At 39.5% G+C, this 22,060-nt stretch overlaps 1 protein-coding gene across 2 annotated transcripts in view; it reads right to left on the reverse strand.

Annotated features, from left to right (window-relative positions):
* kcnt2 (potassium channel, subfamily T, member 2) overlaps positions 1 to 22,060 on the reverse strand; it is a 566,635-nt gene that overhangs the window by 266,285 nt on the left and 278,290 nt on the right. For both annotated transcript variants that reach the window (XM_051932499.1, XM_051932498.1), the window contains exon 25: positions 16,525 to 16,608. In XM_051932499.1, coding sequence (XP_051788459.1) covers positions 16,525 to 16,608 — 84 coding nt within the window. The remainder of the gene's footprint in view (positions 1 to 16,524; positions 16,609 to 22,060) is intronic.

Raw genomic sequence — 22,060 nt, forward strand, 5'->3', positions numbered from 1 at the left:
AGCACAAAATGTACCTTTTCTCAGGCTTCTGGATTTATTGTCAACTACAAAAACGGAACAGTCAAAAGTAATTCAAAAGTCAAAAGTAGTTCAGTCAATCATAGTTTCATTCCCAGTATTTGAGTTTGCTGTGCCACAGGCCAAAGCAGGGAACTGCACAAAGTCCTGGATTGCTGGGACACTTTGAGCAGAAGGTCTTGACGTCTCTACGCTGACCCTTCTTTGAACAGACATGACAGCGTTTTTCTGAAAGTCCAAAGTCCTTACATTCATCTGGCAACACTGCTGAAATACTACTCATAGGATCCTCTTTGCCAGTGTATACACGAAATCTATAAATGTAACCTGAATTCTCAGCTAAGCAAAACATCTTGATACCAAACCGTGCCCTTTTCAATGGTTGATACTGTCGAAACTGTAAGCGGCCCTTCCACGACAATAAACTTTCATCAACTGCAACTGACGGTCCTGGCATGTAGGGCAACTGAAATGCTTCAAATAAATGATCAATCAAAGGACGTAGCTTGAACAAGTGGTCGCGGTTTGGATCTTTCTTATCTGGCTCATTTCTGTTGTCATTCAAATGAAAGAATTTCAGCAGCAAAGAGAATCGGTTACGTGTCATGACAGCTGCAAAAATAGGTGTTGCATACATAGGATCTGTAGACCAGTACATCTCAATATCTGGTTTTCTGATTATTCCCATCAACATCAAAATCCCAATGAATTTTTTCATTTCGTTTTCATCAGTGTCAAACCAAGCATGAACACGGGAATGTGGAGGTAAATTGGGATTTTTCTCAATAAACTGTGCTGCATACAGATTTGTCTGATGAACAAAATGTCTGATCAAATCAGGTGACACAAACAGCTCATAAAACTGCTCAGCAGTGTAATTGTTTACATCAACAATAAAGCCACACGTTCCCTCAAATGAATGCAGAAAAGGTAGTTCACCACGGGCAGCAGCCCAGCTGAGATGCTGGGGATACACCCACTCATCGCCGTCATCCGATGCGTCTTCATTCACAGTATCATGCAGCGCACGTTGCTGCTCATCACTGTCGCTAAAATCTTCTTCAGAACTGCTACAATCATGATCAGAACTGTCCAAAATCGCCTGCAAAGCCTCACTTAAAGTCAGTTTACGTTTCGCCATATTCACAGCTGTCACTTCCGAATCACGTCACATGACCGGCCAAAACAACCACAGACTTGTCGAAATACAACGTAGTAATAATACCCACGCCAAACCGTCAGTTATACTACTTGCCAGGTATTCATATAACCACAGGCAAATGTGCCGGATAATTCCGGCAGTATGGCGTTAGCAATAAAACAACGGTGCCGGATATATCCGGCAGAGGGCGGTTAAGGGGTTAATGTCCTCAAGATATTACTATTGTTTTGTCTTGGTAGAGTAATATATATTGCTCTACATTCCCCTATTGTATTATTAATATGTAGCCTTAGAATGCCTAATCTCACAGACTTGCCACTGTTTATAAGGTATTATTGTATATAACTTATCCCCACCTTCCCTTCTATATCTATAACCTCAGGCAATTAGATGTAGTAAAAAGACAAGCAGAAGTTAAGTTACAGTTTAAACAATGTATTATTGATAATGTTCATACATAATAACAAAATGCAAAGTACATTTGAATATTGGCATCCATACAACCTGCTTAAATGGTGATATGTAGTTCAGGCGGCACACAGACTTGTAGTTACTTAAATGTCTCTAGTTAAGGCATCATTGGTGGTCAGCTTTCTGCCACATGTCTGCTCAACATGGCTGCTGAGCTGTGCGCCTCATTGTGTTGTCTTCATCATCACAGGTTAGCAAAAGAGATGCTTCTTTCAGATGTTAGTTAGTAAGAGAGAGATACTTCTACATCATCACAGGTTAGCAAGAGAGAGATGCTTCTTTCAGATGTTGGTTAGTAAGAGAGAGAGTGTGAGGTTAAACAAGTAAATATATAGATTTTCTGTCCAATCCCTACAGCCAATAGGGCGTCGTAGTACATAAAGGCTTCTGATCCAAGCCAATTCCAAACAGCCATACTTCAGACCAATGGGGGAAATAGAACATCTTAACACCTGCCCCCAAACCATATGTTGACTCTAGCTGAGAAACACTTGCCAAACTAGTTTAAGGCACACCCCCACCCCAACGCTGTCGTAAAATTCAAAGAAACTCAGTCGTAAAAGGGGCAAACACGAATGCCTCTCACCAAAGTAACACTAAATTACATTGCTTTGTCTAAATTACAAATAAAGACATACAAAATATTTATCAAGTTATATGTAAAATCTCACATCACAACAACTATCTAGTAGATTAAGTGGTACCTTATTCCACATACATATACTTTCTATAAAAGGTATCCACACCCTTGGGTGTTTTCACATTTTATTGTTATAAAGCTTCAAAGGTTCAAAGGGGATTTAATTTGGCTTTTTAATGGTGATCAACAAGAAAAGACACTTTAATGTCTGAGTGAAAAGAGATCTCTGCAAAGTGGTCTTAATCTCTCTATATATAAAATCCAACATCTGTCTGTCTGCTTTTCACGAGAGAACTACTTAACTGATTTAGATTGGGTTTTTTTCTATAATTTGCTTGAACATTCCGGTTGATTTTGTGACTTCTCTCATTGGGCTATGTATCATAGTTTGCTTGCGGTAACGATTTCTTTGAGCGAATCCGAGAGTCACGCAGCAGGCCGAGGGGGATGGTGACTAGGCCCTCCTCACTCACACGCCAGCCTCGGGGCATGTACCTTACCTCCGCTTAGCTAGCGAACGAGAGAACTACTTAACAGATTTAGATCGGGTTTTTTTCTAGAATTTACCTGAACATTCCAGTTGATTTTGTGACTTCTCTCATTGCGCTAAGAATCAAAGTTCGCTTGCAGGAGCGATATATTCACGCTAATCTGAGACAGAGGCTGCGGGCCGAGGGGAGAGGGAAATGTGACATCAGGAGTGGGGAGCTGGGCAGGGCCCTCCTCACTGTACTTTTTCACTAATTCAAAATAATACATTTTTTTAATATTCACCCCATTCAACTCTGTATGTAGTAACTGTGCCTTTGGCAGCCATGATGTCAGCTTTGCACCTCCATTTTTCTCCATTCTTCTTTGCTAAACTGTTCAGATTGCATGTCGATCATGAGTGAACAGCCTTTTTCAAGTCCAGCCACAAATTCTCAGTTGAATTGAGATCTGGACTCTGACTCGACCACTCCAGGTCAACATTAACATTATTGTTTTTAAACCATTTCTGGCTTCATGCTTGGGGGTAGTTGGCCTGCTGAAAACCAAATCACCTCCCAAGGTGTGGTTTTCATTCAGACTCCCTCAGGTTATTCTTTCTTGTATTTTGCTGCATTTAATTTAACCTCACAAGCCTTCCAGGGCCTGCTGTATGACTGCCACCACTATGCTTAAAGGTGGGGATGGTGTGTTTTTGATAATGTGTTTAGCTTACATACATGACATTTAGTTTCATGATCAAAAAGCTCAGTTTTGGTCTCATCACACCACAGAATTATCTTCCAGCTGACATAAAAGCACTGGTGAAGCACTGTGGCAACAGTTGTTATAAGTGTAGTCTCTGGAGTCTCAGTCACTGTAGCTTGTAAGCCCTTCAGCATTCTTAGAGGTCTCTTGGTAGACCCACTTACTGGTCTTCCTCTTGCACGATCACTCAGTGATTATGGATGGCCTGCTATGTAACAGATTTACAGCTGAGCTATCCTCTTTTCCATTTCTTAATGACTGATTTAACTTAACTCCAAGGAATATTTAGTAACTTGGATATTTTCTTGTCTCCATCCCTTGACTTGCACTTTTTAATCACTATTTCACAGAGTTTCTTGGAGTGTCTTCATTGTGTATATTAGCCCATCATACTGATTGGCCACAAAATGGACCTTCTAGATAAGTTGCATTTATACTACAATCGATTGAATCCCCAGTCAGGTGATCTCCATTGAACTAATTATGTGACTTCTAAAACCAATTGATTCCACTGTTGATGATTTAGGTGTTAATTATTTTGTGTTTCATATCTGTAGAAATGTGTTTTCTCTTTGACATTAAATAGACTTTTTCTTCTGATCATTGCCAAAAAATCCAAATTAACTCCACTGCGATTCAGTGCTGTGCAACAATAAAATGTTAAAACATCCAAGGGAGTGATTACTTTTTATAGGCACTGTATGTCTGTTTGTGTGAAGAACAACTTTCTAACATTTAAGAAAAATACAGTCTTAATCAGCTTCCATCTGTGGCCCCCTGACCTAACTGAAGTACTTATTCTTAAGTTACAGCTGGCATTCACATTACTCATTTATATTCAGTAGCCTTTTTACCAGCCCTCACATAGTTGAGAGGGGTGAACATATGAAAGGCTGTCTCTGAAAGACAAATATAATGTTTTAAGTTTTTTTATTATTATTTTTACATTACTACAATGATAATTATCATTTTAGCAACTCACTAAACTACAGAATGTGGCACATTACCAGCACTGTGAGGGAGCATCAGTTACGGCACTATGGCCATGTGGCGCAATTCCCAGAGGGTGATCCGGCTCAGGATCTTCATTGTTGAGGAGTCGAGTGGCTGGACCAGGCCAAGGGGATGCCCACGAAACACCTGGCTACAGCAGGTAGCTGGTCATTTCTGGGGGGCAGGGACTAGACTGCGTGTCTGCTTGGGGGTTTGCCAACCAGAATCCCAAGCTGTTTTGTTATGTGGTGGGTGCGGGAACGTGCTGTACCAGTGCATGCTCCCCAAACTGACCTTACCTGACTAAACTACATTCCTCTTGATATCAATAAAGACGTTAGCCCACCTCAGATATGAGCCCTATCGTACAGTGTCACTAACACACTTGATAAAGGAATTGTAATCAATATTTTGTTTCATGTCACTGGTATCTACCTATTTTTTAGGGAATTTCAAGTGTACTTGGGGCACCATTTTTAGGAATTTTGGGTTTGTACTTTTGCTTTGAAGGTATATTTATAAATCATGGCTTTGGAGAGTGGTAATTTGTTGCTTGTTGATTGACAATTGCTAGTAAATGTTTTACTGTCTTTTTGCACATTTGATAATAATGACCCTATAAGCCTATAATACCTGTAGCTGCTGGTGACTAAGGCAGGATCAAGCATGGGTCAAAGGCGTACCAAAAGAAATCTCTAAGTCTAAAAGTTCATTTTAGTGAAATTTCAAAGCAAACTGTTCACTCAAGAATAAAGAAAGAAGGTTGTTACACACATAGAATAAAAGGCAAAAAAATTGGGAAAAAATGTTTCTTCTCTAAACGTAACCTTGCTTGTCTAACTTCAGTTGTTTCTATACTCAAAGATGCTTTACTTCACCTTTAGTACGCTTTAAATGTACAGCACTGCTTATTCAATAGAGCATGTTGCATTTCATACTATCAGGCACATTAAGGCATGGTTTAAAACCGTGTGCCCTCTTGTAATAAGAATATAAGTTTCATGTCACTGTGCTCTGTACAAAAAATATTTTATAAATCCACTAACATGTACAGGTCAGATTTAGCACACAGGGGTTCATCATTTAGAACTGCTAGGCAAGCATTAGAAGACGAGAAAGGAACAACTACAGAAATAGGCATTGTACTATTTCTGTGTGCATGAAATTGAATCCTCTCCTGCCTTGTTTGGAAAGGCATGATTTACCTAAATAAGGGCCTGCACATGGAAAAAGAGTATAAAGCCTTAGAACATTGCCCGGCACACTTTTGAAGCTGACAGATGGATAGAAGTTTACGTCATACGATCCTGAAAATCCTTCCAGCGCAGCAACAAAAAAGCTCTTTTCTTATTCAAAGAAGGAGTGGGACACCTATCCACATCCATTATGACGATCATCGCAATTCTATATATGACATCATCCACAACAGGCTTAGTTTCCTAAAGTCTCTGCAAGATGCATCCCAAAACAGCTCACACATAAGAATAAGTGTAATCATCTAACCACCTGTTAATGTTTATTGGACTCCTACAATAATGAAGGTAATACATTTTTAAGAAAATCATCATTGGAGATGATACATGGATTCATCAGTTTTAAACCGAGAGTGGAAGGCAGAGTAAGGAATGGAAACACTTGATATCTTCTTCTTCTTCTTCTTTCGGTTGCTCCCGTTAGGGGTTGCCACAGCGGATCTTCGTCTTCCATATTTTTCTGTCCTCTGCATCTTGTTCTGTTGCACCCATCACCTGCATGTCCTCTCTCACCACATCCATAAACCTTCACTTAGGCCTTCCTCTTTTCCTCTTCCCTAGCAGCTCTATACTTATCATCCTTCTCCCAATATACCCAGCATCTCTCCTCTGCACATGTCCAAACTAAACGCAATCTCGCCTCTCTGACTTTGTCACCCAACTGTCCAACTTGAGCTGACCCTCTAATGTACTCATTTCTAAGCCTATCCATCCTCGTCACACCCAGTGCAAATCTTAGCATCTTTAACTCTGCTACCTCCATCTCTGTCTCCTGCTTTCTGGTCAGTGCCACCGTCTCCAACCCATATAACATAGCTGGTCTCACTACCGTTCTGTAGACCTTCCCTTTCACTCTTGCTGATACCCGTCTGTCACAACTTTCTCCTGTCACTCTTCTCCACCCATTCCACCCTGCCTGCCCTCTCTTTTTCACCTCTCTTCCACAATCCCTATTACTCTGTACTGTTGATCCCAAGTATTTAAATTCATCCACCTTTGCCAACTCTACTCCCTGCATCCTCACCATTCCACTGACCTCCCTCTCATTTACACACATGTATTCTGTCTTGTTCCTACTGACCTTCATTCCTCTCCTCTCTAGAGCATATCTCCATCTCTTCAGGGTCTCCTCAACCTGCTCCCTACTCTTGCTACTGATCACAATGTCATCAGCAAATATCATAGTCCACGGGGACTTCTGTCTTATCTCATCTGTCAACTTGTTTATCACCATTGCAAATAAGAAAGGGCTCAGAGCTGATCCTTGATGTAATCCCACCTCCAACTTGAATGCATCCATCACTCCTACCGCAGACCTCACCACTGTCACACTTCCCTCGTATATATCCTGTACAACTCTTACATACTTCTCTGCCACTCCCGACTTCCTCATACAATACCACAGCTCCTCTCGATGCACCCTGTCATATGCATTCTCCAGGTCCACAAAGATGCAATGCAATTCCTTCTGGCCTTCTCTAAACTTCTCCATCAACATCCTCAGAGCAAACATTGCATCTGTGGTGATCTTTCTTGGCATGAAACCATACTGCTGTTCACTAATCATCACCTCACTTCTTAACCTAGCTTCCACTACTCTTTCCCATAACTTCATGCTGTGGCTCATCAATTTTATTCCCCTGTAGTAACTGCAGTCCTGCACATCCCCCTTATTCTTAAATATTGGCACCAGTACACTTCTTCTCCACTCCTCAGGCATCCTCTCACTTTCCAAGATTCCATTAAACAATCTGGTTAAAAACTCCACTGCCATCTCTCCTAAACACATCCATGCTTCCATAGGTATGTCATCTGGACCAACTGCCTTTCCATTTTTCATCCTCTTCATAGCTGTCCTTACTTTCTCCTTGCTAATCTGTTGCACTTCCTTATTCACTATCTCTATATCATCCAACCTCTTCTGTCTCTCATTCTCTTCATTCATCACCCTCTCAAAGTACTCTTTCCATCTGCTCAACACACTCTCCTCTCTTGTGAGTACGTTTCCATCTTTATCCTTTATCACCCTAACCTGCTGCACATCTTTCCCAGGTTGGTGCCTCTGTGTAGCCAATCAGTACAGGTCCTTTTCTCCCTCCTTAGTATCCAACCTCTCATATAACTAATCATACACCTTTTCTTTAGCCTTCGCCACCTCTCTCTTCACCTTGCGCCTTATCACCTTGTACTCTTGTCTACTTTCTGCATCTCTCTGACTATCCCACTTTTTCTTTGCCATCCTCTTCCTCTGTATACTCTCCAGTATTTCCTCATTCCACCACCAGTTTCCTTTTCCTCCTTCCTCTTTCCAGATGTCACACCAAGCACCCTTCTTGCTGTCACCCTTACTACATACGCTATAGTTTCCCAGCTGCCTGGTAACTCTTCACTGCCACCCAGTGCCTGTCTCACCTCCTCCCTAAACACAACCTTGCAGTCTTCCTTTTTCAACTTCCACCATTTGATCATTGGCTCTGCCCTCACTCTCTTCCTCTTCTTGATCTCCCACGTCATCCTACAGAACACCATCCTGTGCTGCTTAACTACACTTTCCCCTGCCACCACTTTGCAGTCTTCAATCTCCTTCAGATCAACTCTTCTGCATAGGATGTAATCTACCTGTGTGCATTTTCCTCCACTCTTGTACGTAACCCTATGTTCCTCCCTCTTCTTAAAATATGTATTCACCACAGCCATGTCCATCCTTTTGGCAAAATCCATTATCTTCTGACCTTCTTCATTCCTCTCCTTGACACCATACCTACCCATCACCTCCTTGTCTCCACTGTTCCCTTCACCAACATGCCCATTGAAATCCTCTCCAATCACCACTTTCTGTCCCTTGGGTACACTGTTCATCACTTCATCCAACTCACTCCAAAAATCTTCTTTCTCACCCATTGCACACCCAACTTGCCGTGCATATGCACTAACAACATTCATCATCACACCTCCAATTTCCAGCTTCATAATCATTACTTTGCCTGACACTCTTTTCACCTCCAAAACACTCTTGACATACTGTTCCTTCAGAATAACTCCTACCCCATTTCTCCTCCCATCTACACCATGATAGAACAATTTGAATCTACCTCCGATCCACCTGGCCTTACTCCCCTTCCATTTGGTCTCTTGCACACACAATATATCAACGTTCCTTCTCTCCATCATATCTGCTAACTCTCTCACCTTACCAGTCATACTGCCAACATTCAAAGTTCCTATCCTCAGTTCCACTCTCTTTACTTTCCTCCTCTCCTCCTGCCTCTGGGCACGTCTAACCCCCTTCTTCTCCTTCTTTTTCGTCGGCCAACAGTAGCCCAATTTCCGGCAGCACCCTGTTGGCTAACAGTACTGGTGGCGGTCGCTGTTAACCTGGGGCTCGACCGATCCGGTATGGAAATCCGCATATTGATTTGGCAAAATTTTACACCAGATGCCCTTCCTGATGTAACTCTTCCCAATTATCTGGGCTTGGGACCGGCACAAAGAAACCGACACTGGTTTGTGCATCCACTGTGGCTGGGTTAATGGAAACACTTGATATCACCAGTTAAAAAAAATTCAGAACTCGAGCCATTGCTTGCAAAGTGATGCTCATAGTGGCTTGGGACTCACAAGGGGTCAATACCAGAACATTATCAGAAGAGTAAAAGTTACAAGTTACAGTGTAATGCGGTATGACAAGCTGAAGCCTACTATTTGAAGCAAACACAAAGAGGCTTATTTTCGAAAAAGGTTTTGTTGTTGCACGACAGGAAGTGTCCACATACTGATACCCATATTGTTGAAACACTTCAGAGTCTCCGATTTTATGTCTTGGACCATTCTCCATGTAGCCCTGACCTCACTTCCAAAGAGAACCATCTGTTTGGTCCACTTAAAGATGCCTTAAGAGGGCATTGATTTCCCATGGACCAACATGTGAATGAAGCAGTGCATGCCTGGCCGAGAGACATTTTTTTTCTGAGGACACAAACAAACTAGTGGAATACCTTGAAAACCAAGGGGGGCTTTGTCGAGGAATGATGGGTCTATATGTTATCTACTGTAGTTCTAACAAATTTTATTAATAGGGTGTGGATAGAACATTAGAAATCTGACAAACGAGAGGAGACCATTCAGTCCATCAAGTCCGTATGTTTAACTAATAGCTGAGCTGTCCTAATATCTCATCCAGGTTCTTCTTAAAGGCTGTCACGGTTTCTGCTTCAATTATCTGAGTCATAGTTCGTTCCAGATTCCCCCAACTCTTTGTGTAAAGAAGAGCCTCCTGGCTTCAGTCCTAAATGCAGATAATCATTGACTTATCTCGTATTATATTATATCTATATGGAGTACTTTATAAAAGATAACAGAAGCATGAAATAATCTTCTCCTCTTCTTTCTGACTTTCCTGAGACTAACATCATCCTTTTGAACTCCACCAGGTTCTTTTCTGTTGATGCTTTTAGCTTTAGAGGATCACAGTGATTACTGTTTTGCACTTGTGATTAATCTATGTTGCAGACCTTACTGCAGGGGGGCTGTTTTCTTTTGAATCATGAAGCCATTTATTAAACGTCATGCTTTGCATATTTTCCTTTCAATCCTCAGTTTTAAATTCATTTTGTTCTTGTACTACTTTATCACATTCCCCATTTTCTCTTATCTTTATTTTCTCCCCTTCACAGGTGCTCCCCTAACACTTTTTCATATCTTAGGATCACATCTATCCTATTTGTCTCCATCTTGATTTTATGCAAACCAGCAAGGTTTCCTTTACACATTTCCTGCATCTTGGATCTCCTGAGTGCTTCAACAGGCAATTTTGTCTGCCTTTTTTGATGTGTTTCACTCTTCAATTAATGAGCTTAAGACTAAACTAGGCTCTCAAGTTTTTCATCTCATCTTAATTAAAATCGACTCTTATTACTTTTTGGTGCTTGTCATCTGGAGATGCAGACATCTATTTTGCATTATTATTTCTTAGAAATGGTATTCTGCATATACTGTATTGTTGTAAGATTACCAGTGTAAAAAGAGTACTTTTATTCACAGGAGATCTAGTTTAATGAAAACCCCAGATATTGCATGTGCTGAACCTTTTCAAAAATGAATTGTGTTTTCATCCTTTGTTCTTTATGCACTTCCCCCCTTTGGGCTATCTTTGTTCACAGAGGGCTGGAGAAGTGTTGTGCACTGTGGTGGTGTTTTTTTATTCTAAATAGAATGCATTCTACAGTCGTTTGTAATTATAGTTTTTGATCACCATTTCATTTAATACAAGCTTGATCACAATAGAATTAATTGTATTATTGTTTATCCTTCCACTACTTATATTTTATTAAAAATACATAGTTCTGATATGAGACCCAATGTCATTCACATTATTTTTGTTCAGTGCCCCTCTAGATTATAATCTGCGATATTCTGTAGTGTAGATTTATGTTTATTAACTCTCTTCAACCAACACCTTAAATCACATACTACTGTACTTCTTCAGTTCAGCTTGTCCCCTTTTATGTTTGTTTCTGTGTGCTCAGCATCTTGTGTATTTATTCAAATATTCTTATTTTCTCTTTTTTCATTATGTATTACAGTATATCGAAGGGTGAGTAGTCATTCCAGATGTACTTTTTTATTAAGAAGTCTTTCACTTGTGCAATGTCTTTATTCAGTAGTATTCAGTACTTGCTTTCTTTACACCAAACTTCATTTATTACAGCCGTTTTATTTTCAATGAACCTTATCAGTTTTTTTTCCTATTCTGTCCATCACCCATATGGTACATGACTGTTAATTCCCATTATCTATTGTGACTAGTGGCTTGGCTGACATGCAGGAGAGGGTGACACCTTTTATTCACGCAATGGTGCCTCCATGGAAAGGTCTACTGTAGATAATACCTTATTAGAGTTGATAACAAAATAAATATTAAAACAAAATATTTGATGGAGGATTACTTCTGAAGCAAACAGAAAGAAATAGTAGGGATTTATTCAAATATTCACAAATAGCTCAAAAGGTTTAATCTTAGGAAAAAACAGGAGCAATGTTTTATGTAATGGATTTTGGAATAGGGACAGGGAAAAGATTATGAAAATATATTTTAAAAATGTACAGTGCATTTGGAAAGTATTCACAGCGCATCATTTTTTCCACATTTTGTTATGTTACAGCCTTATTCCAAAATGGATTAAATTCATTTTTTTCCTCAAAATTCTACACACAACACCCCATAATGACAACGTGAAAAAAGTTTACTTGAGGTTTTTGCAAATTTATTAAAAATAAAAAAATGGAGAAAGCACAGGTGCATCCTGTTTCCCTTGATCATCCTTGAGATGTTTCTGCAGCTTAATTGGAGTCCACCTGTGGTAAATTCAGTTGAGTGGACATGATTTGGAAAGGCACACACCTGTCTATATAAGGTCCCACAGTTGACAGTTCATGTCAGAGCACAAACCAAGCATGAAGTCAAAGGAATTGTCTGTAGACCTCCGAAACAGGATTGCCTCGAGGCAGAAATCTGGGGAAGGTTACAGAAAAATTTCTGCTGCTTTAAAGGTCCCAGTGAGCACAGTGGCCTCCATCATCCATAAGTGGAAGAAGCTTGAAACCACCAGGACTCTTCCTAGAGCTGGCCAGCCATCTAAACTGAGCGATCGGGGGAGAAGGGCCTTAGTCAGGGAGGTGACCAAGAACCCGATGGTCACTCTATCCGAGCTCCAGAGGTCCTCTGTGGAGAGAGGAGAACCTTCCAGAAGGACAACCATCTCTGCAGCAATCCACCAATCAGGCCTGTATGGTAGAGTGGCCAGACAGAAGCCACTCTTTAGTAAAAGGCACATGGCAGCCCGCCTGGAGTTTGCCAAAAGGCATCTGAAGGACTATCAGACCATGAGAAAGAAAATTCTCTGGTCTGATGAGACAAAGATTGAACTCTTTGGTGTGAATGCTAGGCATCACCGTTTGGAGGAAACCAGGCACCGCTCATCACCAGGCCAATACCATCCATACAGTGAAGCATGGTGGTGGCAGCATCATGCTGTGGGGATGTTTTTCAGCAGCAGGGACTGGGAGACTAGTCAGGATAAAGAGAAAGATGACTGCAGCAATGTACAGAGACATCCTGGATGAAAACCTGCTCCAGAATGCTCTTGACCTCAGACTGGGGCGACGGCTCTTCTTTCAGCAGGACAACAATCCTAAGCACACAGCCAAGATATCAAAGGAGTGGCTTCAGGGCAACTCTGTGAATGTCCTTGAGTGGCCCAGCCAGAGCCCAGACTTGAATCTGATTGAACATCTCTGGAGAGATCTTAAAATGGCTGTGCACCGACGCTTCCCATCCAACCTGATGGAGCTTGAGAGGTGCTGCAAAGAGGAATGGGCGAAACTGGCCAAGGATAGGTGTGCCAAGCTTGTGGCATCATATTCAAAAAGACTTGAGGCTGTAATTGCTGCCAAAGGTGCATCGACAAAGTATTGAGCAAAGGCTGTGAATACTTATGTACATGTGATTTCTCAGTTTTTTTATTTTTAATAAATTTACAAAAACCTCAAGTAAACTTTTTTCACGTTGTCACTATGGGGTGTTGTGTGTAGAATTCTGGGGGAAAAAATGAACTTAATCCATTCTGGAATAAGGCTGTACCATAACAAAATGTGGAAAAAGTGATGCGCTGTGAATACTTTCCGGATGTACTGTATATTGCAGAAATGATGGTTGAAAGTGTAGCTCTAGAATGGACATAAGAAGTTAAACCACCAAAAGGAAATTATTTGTCAAGATTTCTATTCTGTGTTATTGTTAAATAAAACAGTTGAATGTTTGTCTAGGCAAGATATTGCATTTATATAACCAGTAGCCATTCCCCATGGCTCAGCCTGCATAGTAGTGAAACAGGACAAACTTTACAAAATCAATAAACAAAAAAGGTATCACTAGCTGAGCAAAGGCAAGTTACGCTCCAAAACGCAGAGGTAGGCCGACTCCCCACTCCTGACGTCACGCTTCCCCCTCCCCTCAGCCCTTCATGGATTAGCGTGAATTGATCGCTCCTAGTGTGTGCTTGGTGTGTGGGTGTGTTTGTGTGTGTCCTGCGGTGGGTTGGCATCCTGCCCGGGATTGGTTCCTGCCTTGTGCCCTGTGTTGGCTGGGATTGGCTCCAGCAGACCCCCGTGACCTTGTGTTCGGATTCAGTAGGTTGGAAAATGGATGGATGCTCCTGCAAGCGAACTATGATTATTAGCGTGATGAGAGAAGTCACAAAATCAACCGGAATGTTCAAGAAAATTCTAGAAAAAAATCCAATCTAAATCCATTAAGTAGTTCTCTCATCTGCCAGCTAAGTGGATGTAAGATACATCCTGAGGCTGGCATGTGAGTGAAGAGGGCCCCGCCCTCCTCCCCTCAGCCCGCTGCATCTCTCTCAGATTCTCGCAAACAAATCAGTACCGCAAGCGAGCTATGATACTTAGCATGATGAGAGAACTCGCAAAATCAACTGGAATGTTCAAGCAAATTATAGAAAAAAACCTGATTTAATTCTGTTAAATTCTGTTAGTTCTCTTGTGAAAAGCGGACAGACATACATAGAGAGACAGACAGACAGACAGAAGTTGGATTTTATATAGAGAAAGATGTAAATCAACTGGGGATTTTTATGGGATTTGTTTAGGTACCAAAACATGTTGGACTGAATGGAAATTACATTGTTGATAAGTTAGCTGAAATGATATGGAAAAGAAAAGAATTAAAATTTAGGTGGAAAACAGTTGTAACAAAATTAAAACTAGTACAAAAAACAGGTTATGCAATTAAAGCAAAATAAATGAGAAGGAGAAACTAAAGGTAACCGCTTACTTTATATACAGTATGATAAATAATAAGGTTGCACCATTGAAATACACAGGTAAAAACAAATGACAAAAGTAATATTAAGTAAATTAAGGATAGGTTAAAGTGCTTTAAATCAAAGATTTTATCTCAGAGGTCACCACTAAAATGGAAAGTGTGCAACATTTGGATCAAATGCCAAAATCAAAAACAATAACTTATTGAAGGTGTCAGCCAAATTAATACGGCTACAATAACAGCAAGGGATCTTCTGGATGAAAAATTCAATAGTGCTTTTATTTAGAATCTACTGATGAAATTTCATAAAATCTCTGGATTGGAAAAAAAGAATTTAGAAAATAAAATAGAATGAGGAATTATCCCTCCATATAGAGTAGCAGATCTTCTTGGCATATCACTGCACCATTTTGTGCCATCTGTGAGTATATGCCACTGCTGTCCCTCACTACACTGCTGATGTAACAATGGACACTGGAGTATGTGTTTCACCATTTGATGATGTCCACATTCACATTTGTCAGGATTGTTGGGCATGTTACACTTGCCAGGTTCAAACCCTTCCCCGTCACCGAGTCGAGGTCAGAATCAGAGAGCAGTCTTACTGCCGTGGTTCTTTATATGGTGGTGTCTGTTATTACTAGTAGCCTAGCATTCCACAGATCAAGAAGAGCCACCTCAGCTGACTGCTCCAGTGACTCAAATTTCAGATTTCAGGTGTTGTCTTGGCAGTTCTTGTCCGTATAGTCTGGGTCATGGGTCCTGTCTTTAGCTTTCAGCCCAGCTCATTACTCTCTGTCTGACGTCCTGTGGTGTGATTCCAATGAGGAGGTATACTTTCTCAACATCTGTTGGTTTGAAGCAGCAGGTGGCAGTAATATACCAAGAGTATCATCAGTACCATTTCATAAAAGAAGAGGATCTCACTAGTGCATTATTGAATATTGTAGAAATCTTCTTTTTTGATATTTGTTTAATTTTTCTGTTTCTTTCTTTTCTTGCTTTCTTTCCTGATTTTGTGTCTGGACTTATTCTCGTTAGGATTGCCTTTAACATAAACCCTATTTTGATTTTTTGAGATTTTTTTTTTTATTATTCATTTCTGAAAATGAATATTCTTCTTTTGGACTGTTTTTCACAAGCCAGAGTTTTACAGTTTCTCCCTCTCGTGAGACATTTTTGTATAGTTTGGGGATACTTATATTATTGACCTTCTGAAGCTATTTTGAGGCCCGTATAGGCCACAGACTGTTGGTTGCAGTTGGGGGTTGGCTGACTTGACCAGAAGAGTGAGCCTCTTCTGGACAGGCCAGTTAAGACCCTGTTCTGCTTTTGGTGGCCTCACATAACCTGGCAGAGACTCCTGAACATGACAAAAAGATTAAAAGTGGGAAGGACATAGTCCCAGGCTGTTACAGCATGGACCATGTTGCTCCCTTGAATATCAAGGAATCAGGAGTTCTTCCCTCAAGGTGTGGTCTTTAATGACAACAGCTGGTTTAGGGGTTGTGAGAACTTCAAAAGCCACCAGAAACAGCTCCAGACTGGTGTCTCTGTGGGAAAAATAGATTCACTTCGGGCTCAGGAGCATATTCACCAACCTGAAGAAAATAATGAACTTTTTTAGAATTCACCTGAAAATGAATCCCTCTCTTAGATACATGAGAACAAAACTATCGCTGGTTGATAAAAGGGAAAAAGAGGGGAAATAGAATATATACTATTAGACTGAGGTACACCCTAGAAACATACATTATAACTACTCAGAGGACTAAGTTTACCATTCATGAAGCTAAGCAAAATCTATAAATAGAGTTATGTACTCAAGATACTGTATATTACTGTCTTTCAAAAAAGATGTTTTTCATAATGATGACAACAGTATTTAAACAATTAAAGTTAAACTTACTGAACAAAGAAAGCCAGATCCAGGAGTTGTATCCAAACCAAGCAAAAGTCTTGTGATAGAAATCATGTAATCTTTCACAAACGACTGAAAATAAAAAATAAAAAGACATTTTTATACACACACACTCCCACATACAGACATATATATATAGACAATGCTAATAATTTCTTGACATTTCATTTCAGATAATTATGCTGTCCCATCCAGCTTTGAAAGGCTGTTATTGTGTTCTTGTGAGACTTTCAAAGATAGTGTGCTCCATTACTTAGATTAATGCACATCTTTGAGGATGACACCCACAAGAAAAAAAAACAATATTACCATAGGTAGTTAATGAAAATGGCAGAACATTTAATTTAATTAAATATTTGCCTATTAAGCACACTTACATTGACAGCACAAAGTGATACACAGTAATTATAAAGTATACATAAAACATGTAACATATACATAACGCCTAATGTTACAATATTTAAAAGGAGATTTCATACTATAGATAGATAGAATAAAGGATGTGTTTTTAAAAGAACCGTTTATTAGTTTTAGTTGTACAACATCTGACAGTATATATAGCGTAATGATAAAGACAGGTTTTAAGTTGTGACTCCTACGGTCCCAAGTCAACCACATTCTGCAATAGCAGATCAAATGTATTTAAAGAAAAAAAAAACCAAATGTGATACTGGTACAGCAAAACTTTTTAGAGCCGTTGTAGATTTGCAGTCACTGCTGCATTGAGTGTGAAAGAGTGCCAAATAAAATGCCAGCTAGCATTACACAGGAGCTGCTGTCTTCAGCACGTTTTTCCTCTCACCGCTTTATCATCATAATTAACTTAATTATCTCTGCTATTTATCTCAATAAAATTACCATTAGATATAAGTCTTGTGAAAGTTTTTTTTCACATACATACCTTAAAACTTAAAAACATGTTATAATAATTATCTGGTGAAAAACAGTTTTACCTTTAAAAGTGAAAACAATGAAAATATTAATAATGATGCAGAATCTCATTTGTGAACTACTTCTGTTATGTATAATGGAAAAAAGTGAAGGTCTCTGCATATGAGCACATTTGTCACAGTTATGTTTGTTTGGTCATCTTCTTCCTTAGAATGAGGTAAATTAAAAGAATATGGATATGGCATGAATCCCATAAGAAAATGGGTTTGACATATAGAGGTTGCCAGGCTGTGGAATACCATCATTGTTGGTTGTATAGTCTATTGTCAAGTTACCTTATGGGCTCTGATGTGGTAGAAATACCTGTGATAGACTGGCATCCTGGCCCGGGATGTTCTTCTATTGAAACTGATAGTACTAGTATAGGCTCTGATCCACCAGTATGCTAAACTGGAAAGAACAGATACAGAAAATGGATAGTGTAATACAGATAAAAAAAAATATTTTTACAGTATGATAAATATGACATGTAATATTTGATTTGTGTGTTTTATTTTAATATGTTTTTTAAAAATTATTTACATGTAGCCTGTGTTCCCAGAGTTCATAAAGGAATGCTGATATTGTCTGTACTGTGTGATCAAAATGTTCTGTAACCAGAACTTCAGGCAGGTGTTAATAAGTTTGTTAGATCATAAGGCCCACATAAACAATGATCCATATGAATGTGTTTTAAAAAGGGCATAGGAATCGGGGATATGCAAATGTAAAAGGAAATGCAAGAAACAGTATTATTACCATTAGAATGCACACATTTAACCTTGTATAATCTAACCAGTGTGTATATGCATGTAAGAAGATATGAGATGGTGGCTTGGAACTTTTGTAACTCCACATGTTTTGTAAGTCAGACTGTTTAATATAAGCTTCTTAATGTCACTAAAAAGCAACTGGACTATGGGAACACATCAGTTACAAAACAATTTACATAAAACAGTCATCAAAGGCATGGCACCCTATAAAGAATGGAATATTTTAAAGAACATTCAGAGACTTCATAACTGCCAGAAAGAGAACACAGTTCGGTCAGATTTTGTTTTTCATATCTAACATTTATGCCTGCTAATAAACATGAGTAATGATAAAGTTTGAGTGTTGCTCAGTTGAAGTTGTCCTGATGTTTACTGACATTTAGCAGTGAGTGATGAGTGTGTGTGTGTGTCCATTTAGTTTACATTCTTTCAGGGGTAGCGATTCGAGTGTGGCTGCTATATTCATTGCAATCCCTTGGCTACTGTTAGATTTTGAGGCCCTTTCAAAGCTAGTTATCCCCTGACTTCCGACAGGAGTGTAGATCCTGAGGGGGCTTCAGCCCTTTGCTGCGGTATTCTGAAGTGTAGCCCTTTCAGGAGAAGCAATCCAAAGATGGATCGGCACATCTGTGAACCCCAGCAGGATAAAGTGAAGTGCAACAATATACTTCAAACTGGTAAATATTGGTATATAACTATTTAAAGAACTGTTGACATAAAGAATCATATATATTGTAAAGAACATTAATTTTAAAGCTAATAAGAAGGAAGACAAGCAAAAAACAGGTGGAGGTCCATGTGGTCCAGACCTAACCCCTGCAGAAGAGTTGGCTCTCCAGCATAATGCCCATCTCCCTGTTTCTGAGGGCATTCCAGTGGGGAAGCTCCTCCTCAGAACCAGTGGCAGGATGCAGTGGTCACTTCATTTCAGGTAAAGGATGGTCATTGCATATATTTGTCCTCAATGTGTGCCATAGGTAGGTTCCATATAGCCCTCTTTTTTTGTTGGGTCAGTTGCAGGGAATGTCATATCCCTAGAACCTGTGTCTGACCAACGAGATATTGACAAAGGTCAAATATTTGATGAAGACACTGTGTCTGATTATTCATCAGGAGGAGAGGTACATTTTCCAAATAATGTTTGATCAAACTCCACTCTGATCAGTCCCATGTGCCCCAATCACATTTGGAAACCCTGGGTAATGAGAATGTTAGGCTGATTGTGAGATTCTTTATGGAACTCTGGGTGTTTTTACCTGTGTATTACCTACCTGCAATGGCATGAAATGCCTCTTTTATTGTCTGCACACACAGGTGTCCAGGAAACACAATGAAAACCCGAAGGAAATATTTCAGAGCCAAACAGACTTTACGAATTGCCTTGCAAAGTGCGCTTTTAGTTAGATTTTCCGCATCGCCTACAGTATATAAAAAAGTGCCACTTGCAAAAAACATCAAAGCAATGCATACTGTCTGTGTGGTTGTGAGAGCCCGACTTCACCGAGTTTGACTTCGAATATAAGGTCCTAATGCATTTTTGAGGTACAATATTCCCCCTTGGCTAAAGCGGTATCTTTCGAAAAGAATTTCCTCTGGGAGGAATAAAGGATCTTGCCGATCCTGCAAACCCCTCTCTATATAAAATTCTCTTCTTATAATTTGCGGACCGATATCAATTGGTCGCTCATTCATGAATGGTGAAGCCATAACCAAATGAATTCCATGCACAGACACTGATTAAGTGTGTGAGCTAATCCTTGTTTACATCGAACAAACCTGCTCCGAGCAGGTTTGAGGATTAGGATGTGTTGCTATGGCAACACTTCCAGCAAGAGTTTTGAAAAACTGACAGATCCAGGATCAGGCCAAATCGTCAACAATTACATCCGGCTAAATGACTAATCCACGTACGAAAAATACCCCCCTGATCTGATTGTCCACAATGAATACACACAGGCATAAACGGAAACAAGTTAGATGGAGAACTGTAGGTTCTTTTGTCATTTTCATTTTATTGCTATTAAGGAGCAATTAAAGACAGTGTATGCAGGTGTTTAAGGCTAAAACAAGCAATTAAATAAGAGGAATCTTAACAAGCAAGACAACCACAATGAAGCAGAAAATTGCTGCTTCAATAAATAAGCACTTTGTCACCATAGGAGCCTTGTTTTCAGGAACCAGTGTTTTCCTGTATGATGTAGGCCCTGGGTCACTTTCGTGTGTAGTGGTCACACAACTCAACAGAAACAGTAACCTTTATGCACAATATGTGACATGCAAAGAAGAGTGATGCAGTGCAAAGTGCAGCATGACTGGGAGTTCATGAGGGGACCCCCACCTTATTGTTTCAAAGAAATCACAGCTTCACAGGGGAGATTATTACTTTGATGCTATGTATGGCATGCTGCACTGATAACTCTCCAAAGTTCAAACTTCCAACATATTTGCAAGATGGCACCAGTGACTGTTGCCAACCAATCAGAACAATTCATCACCCAAGGTCACAATAGTTCCTGATTGAACGAAAACAAAAGTACCAGGAACTACAAATGGCCGAGTTTGGGTGGGAATGCTACAAAAGTTTTAAAAAGTCCTTGGTTCCAGAAAACAATTCCTGCAGTGGGAAAGCTCCTTACAGCAATAATTGACCTCTCATTAAAAAAGGTTGAAACAAAAATCTACAGCCATTTCAGCCCACCAGGAATGACTTTATCTATCCCTAGTCTAAGTTATTTTAGTCAGTTATTTCTTTTAATTATTTGCCTCACTTTGTATTAATTCTCTTTGGAGATGAACAGGATATACACACACTAAATAAAACTAGTTGTTTTTTCTGCACTGTGTCACTTTGTTGAGTTCAGGGTTGTTTAAAAGGAGACATTCCCATTCTAGATATACTAAGTTGCAGCTGAAATATTGTCAACACAAATGATTAGGGCTATAAAAAAAGCACACATTGGGACAGAATAAATAAAATATCATCAGTGAACGATCTGCTGATTAAAATGCATCTTAGGTATAGTACCTAATAACATTTTAAAATGTTAAATGAAAAAAAAAAATGTAATATACAATTGCATTTGTAATGACTGTTTTGATCCTCTGCTCTCTTCATTACATTGGAAAGCTTTTGCATATTTATGAAAATCTGGCCCGTAATCCAGCTAAATTTATTCTATGAAGTATTTGCTAAGTTTAGCAGAAGCAAAATTAATTTACAGAATTTGTCACAATAGAATGTGACATTTTCAACATTTAGGTCACTTTTACATAATACATTATTTTCAGAAATACTCAAATATTTCTAACTAAAACCACAAGTGAAATTTTCCTCTGGCTGACTAATATATTGTAGTGTCGGCGCTAAGCGTCACAAAGGCTGTATTCTCTGCTCTTTACGTGGCTTTTGAGGTGGTGCGCTATCCTTAAAGGACTGCTTGCCTTTTTCTGCACTAGATGGAAAAGCACCTGTGACAGTGCGGAGCTGCTGTTTTTATAGGCACTCCTGCTATTCATGATGTAATGTCAGCTCATTGTTTGGGTGATCCATCTCTGGCTGATGTAACTTGTTCAGCGCCGTTGCAATATCGAAAAGAGAAAGTCCAAACACAAAAATAAAAGATGCTGCATTATTACAACTGATGGAAGCACAACAATCAAAATATTGTTCTTATAACTTTCCAACTTTAAATAATAAAAAATTTTTTAACAATTTTTTTCCTATTTTTTTTCCATCCCCTAGTCACTAACAAGTATCGATTTTACAGACAGTGCTTTGTACGGCATCATGTCACTCATTATCAGTTAAGTCAGTGTCTCTG

Source organism: Erpetoichthys calabaricus, chromosome 10 (genome assembly GCF_900747795.2).
Source record: "Erpetoichthys calabaricus chromosome 10, fErpCal1.3, whole genome shotgun sequence".
In the NCBI taxonomy this organism is placed as follows: domain Eukaryota; kingdom Metazoa; phylum Chordata; class Cladistia; order Polypteriformes; family Polypteridae; genus Erpetoichthys; species Erpetoichthys calabaricus.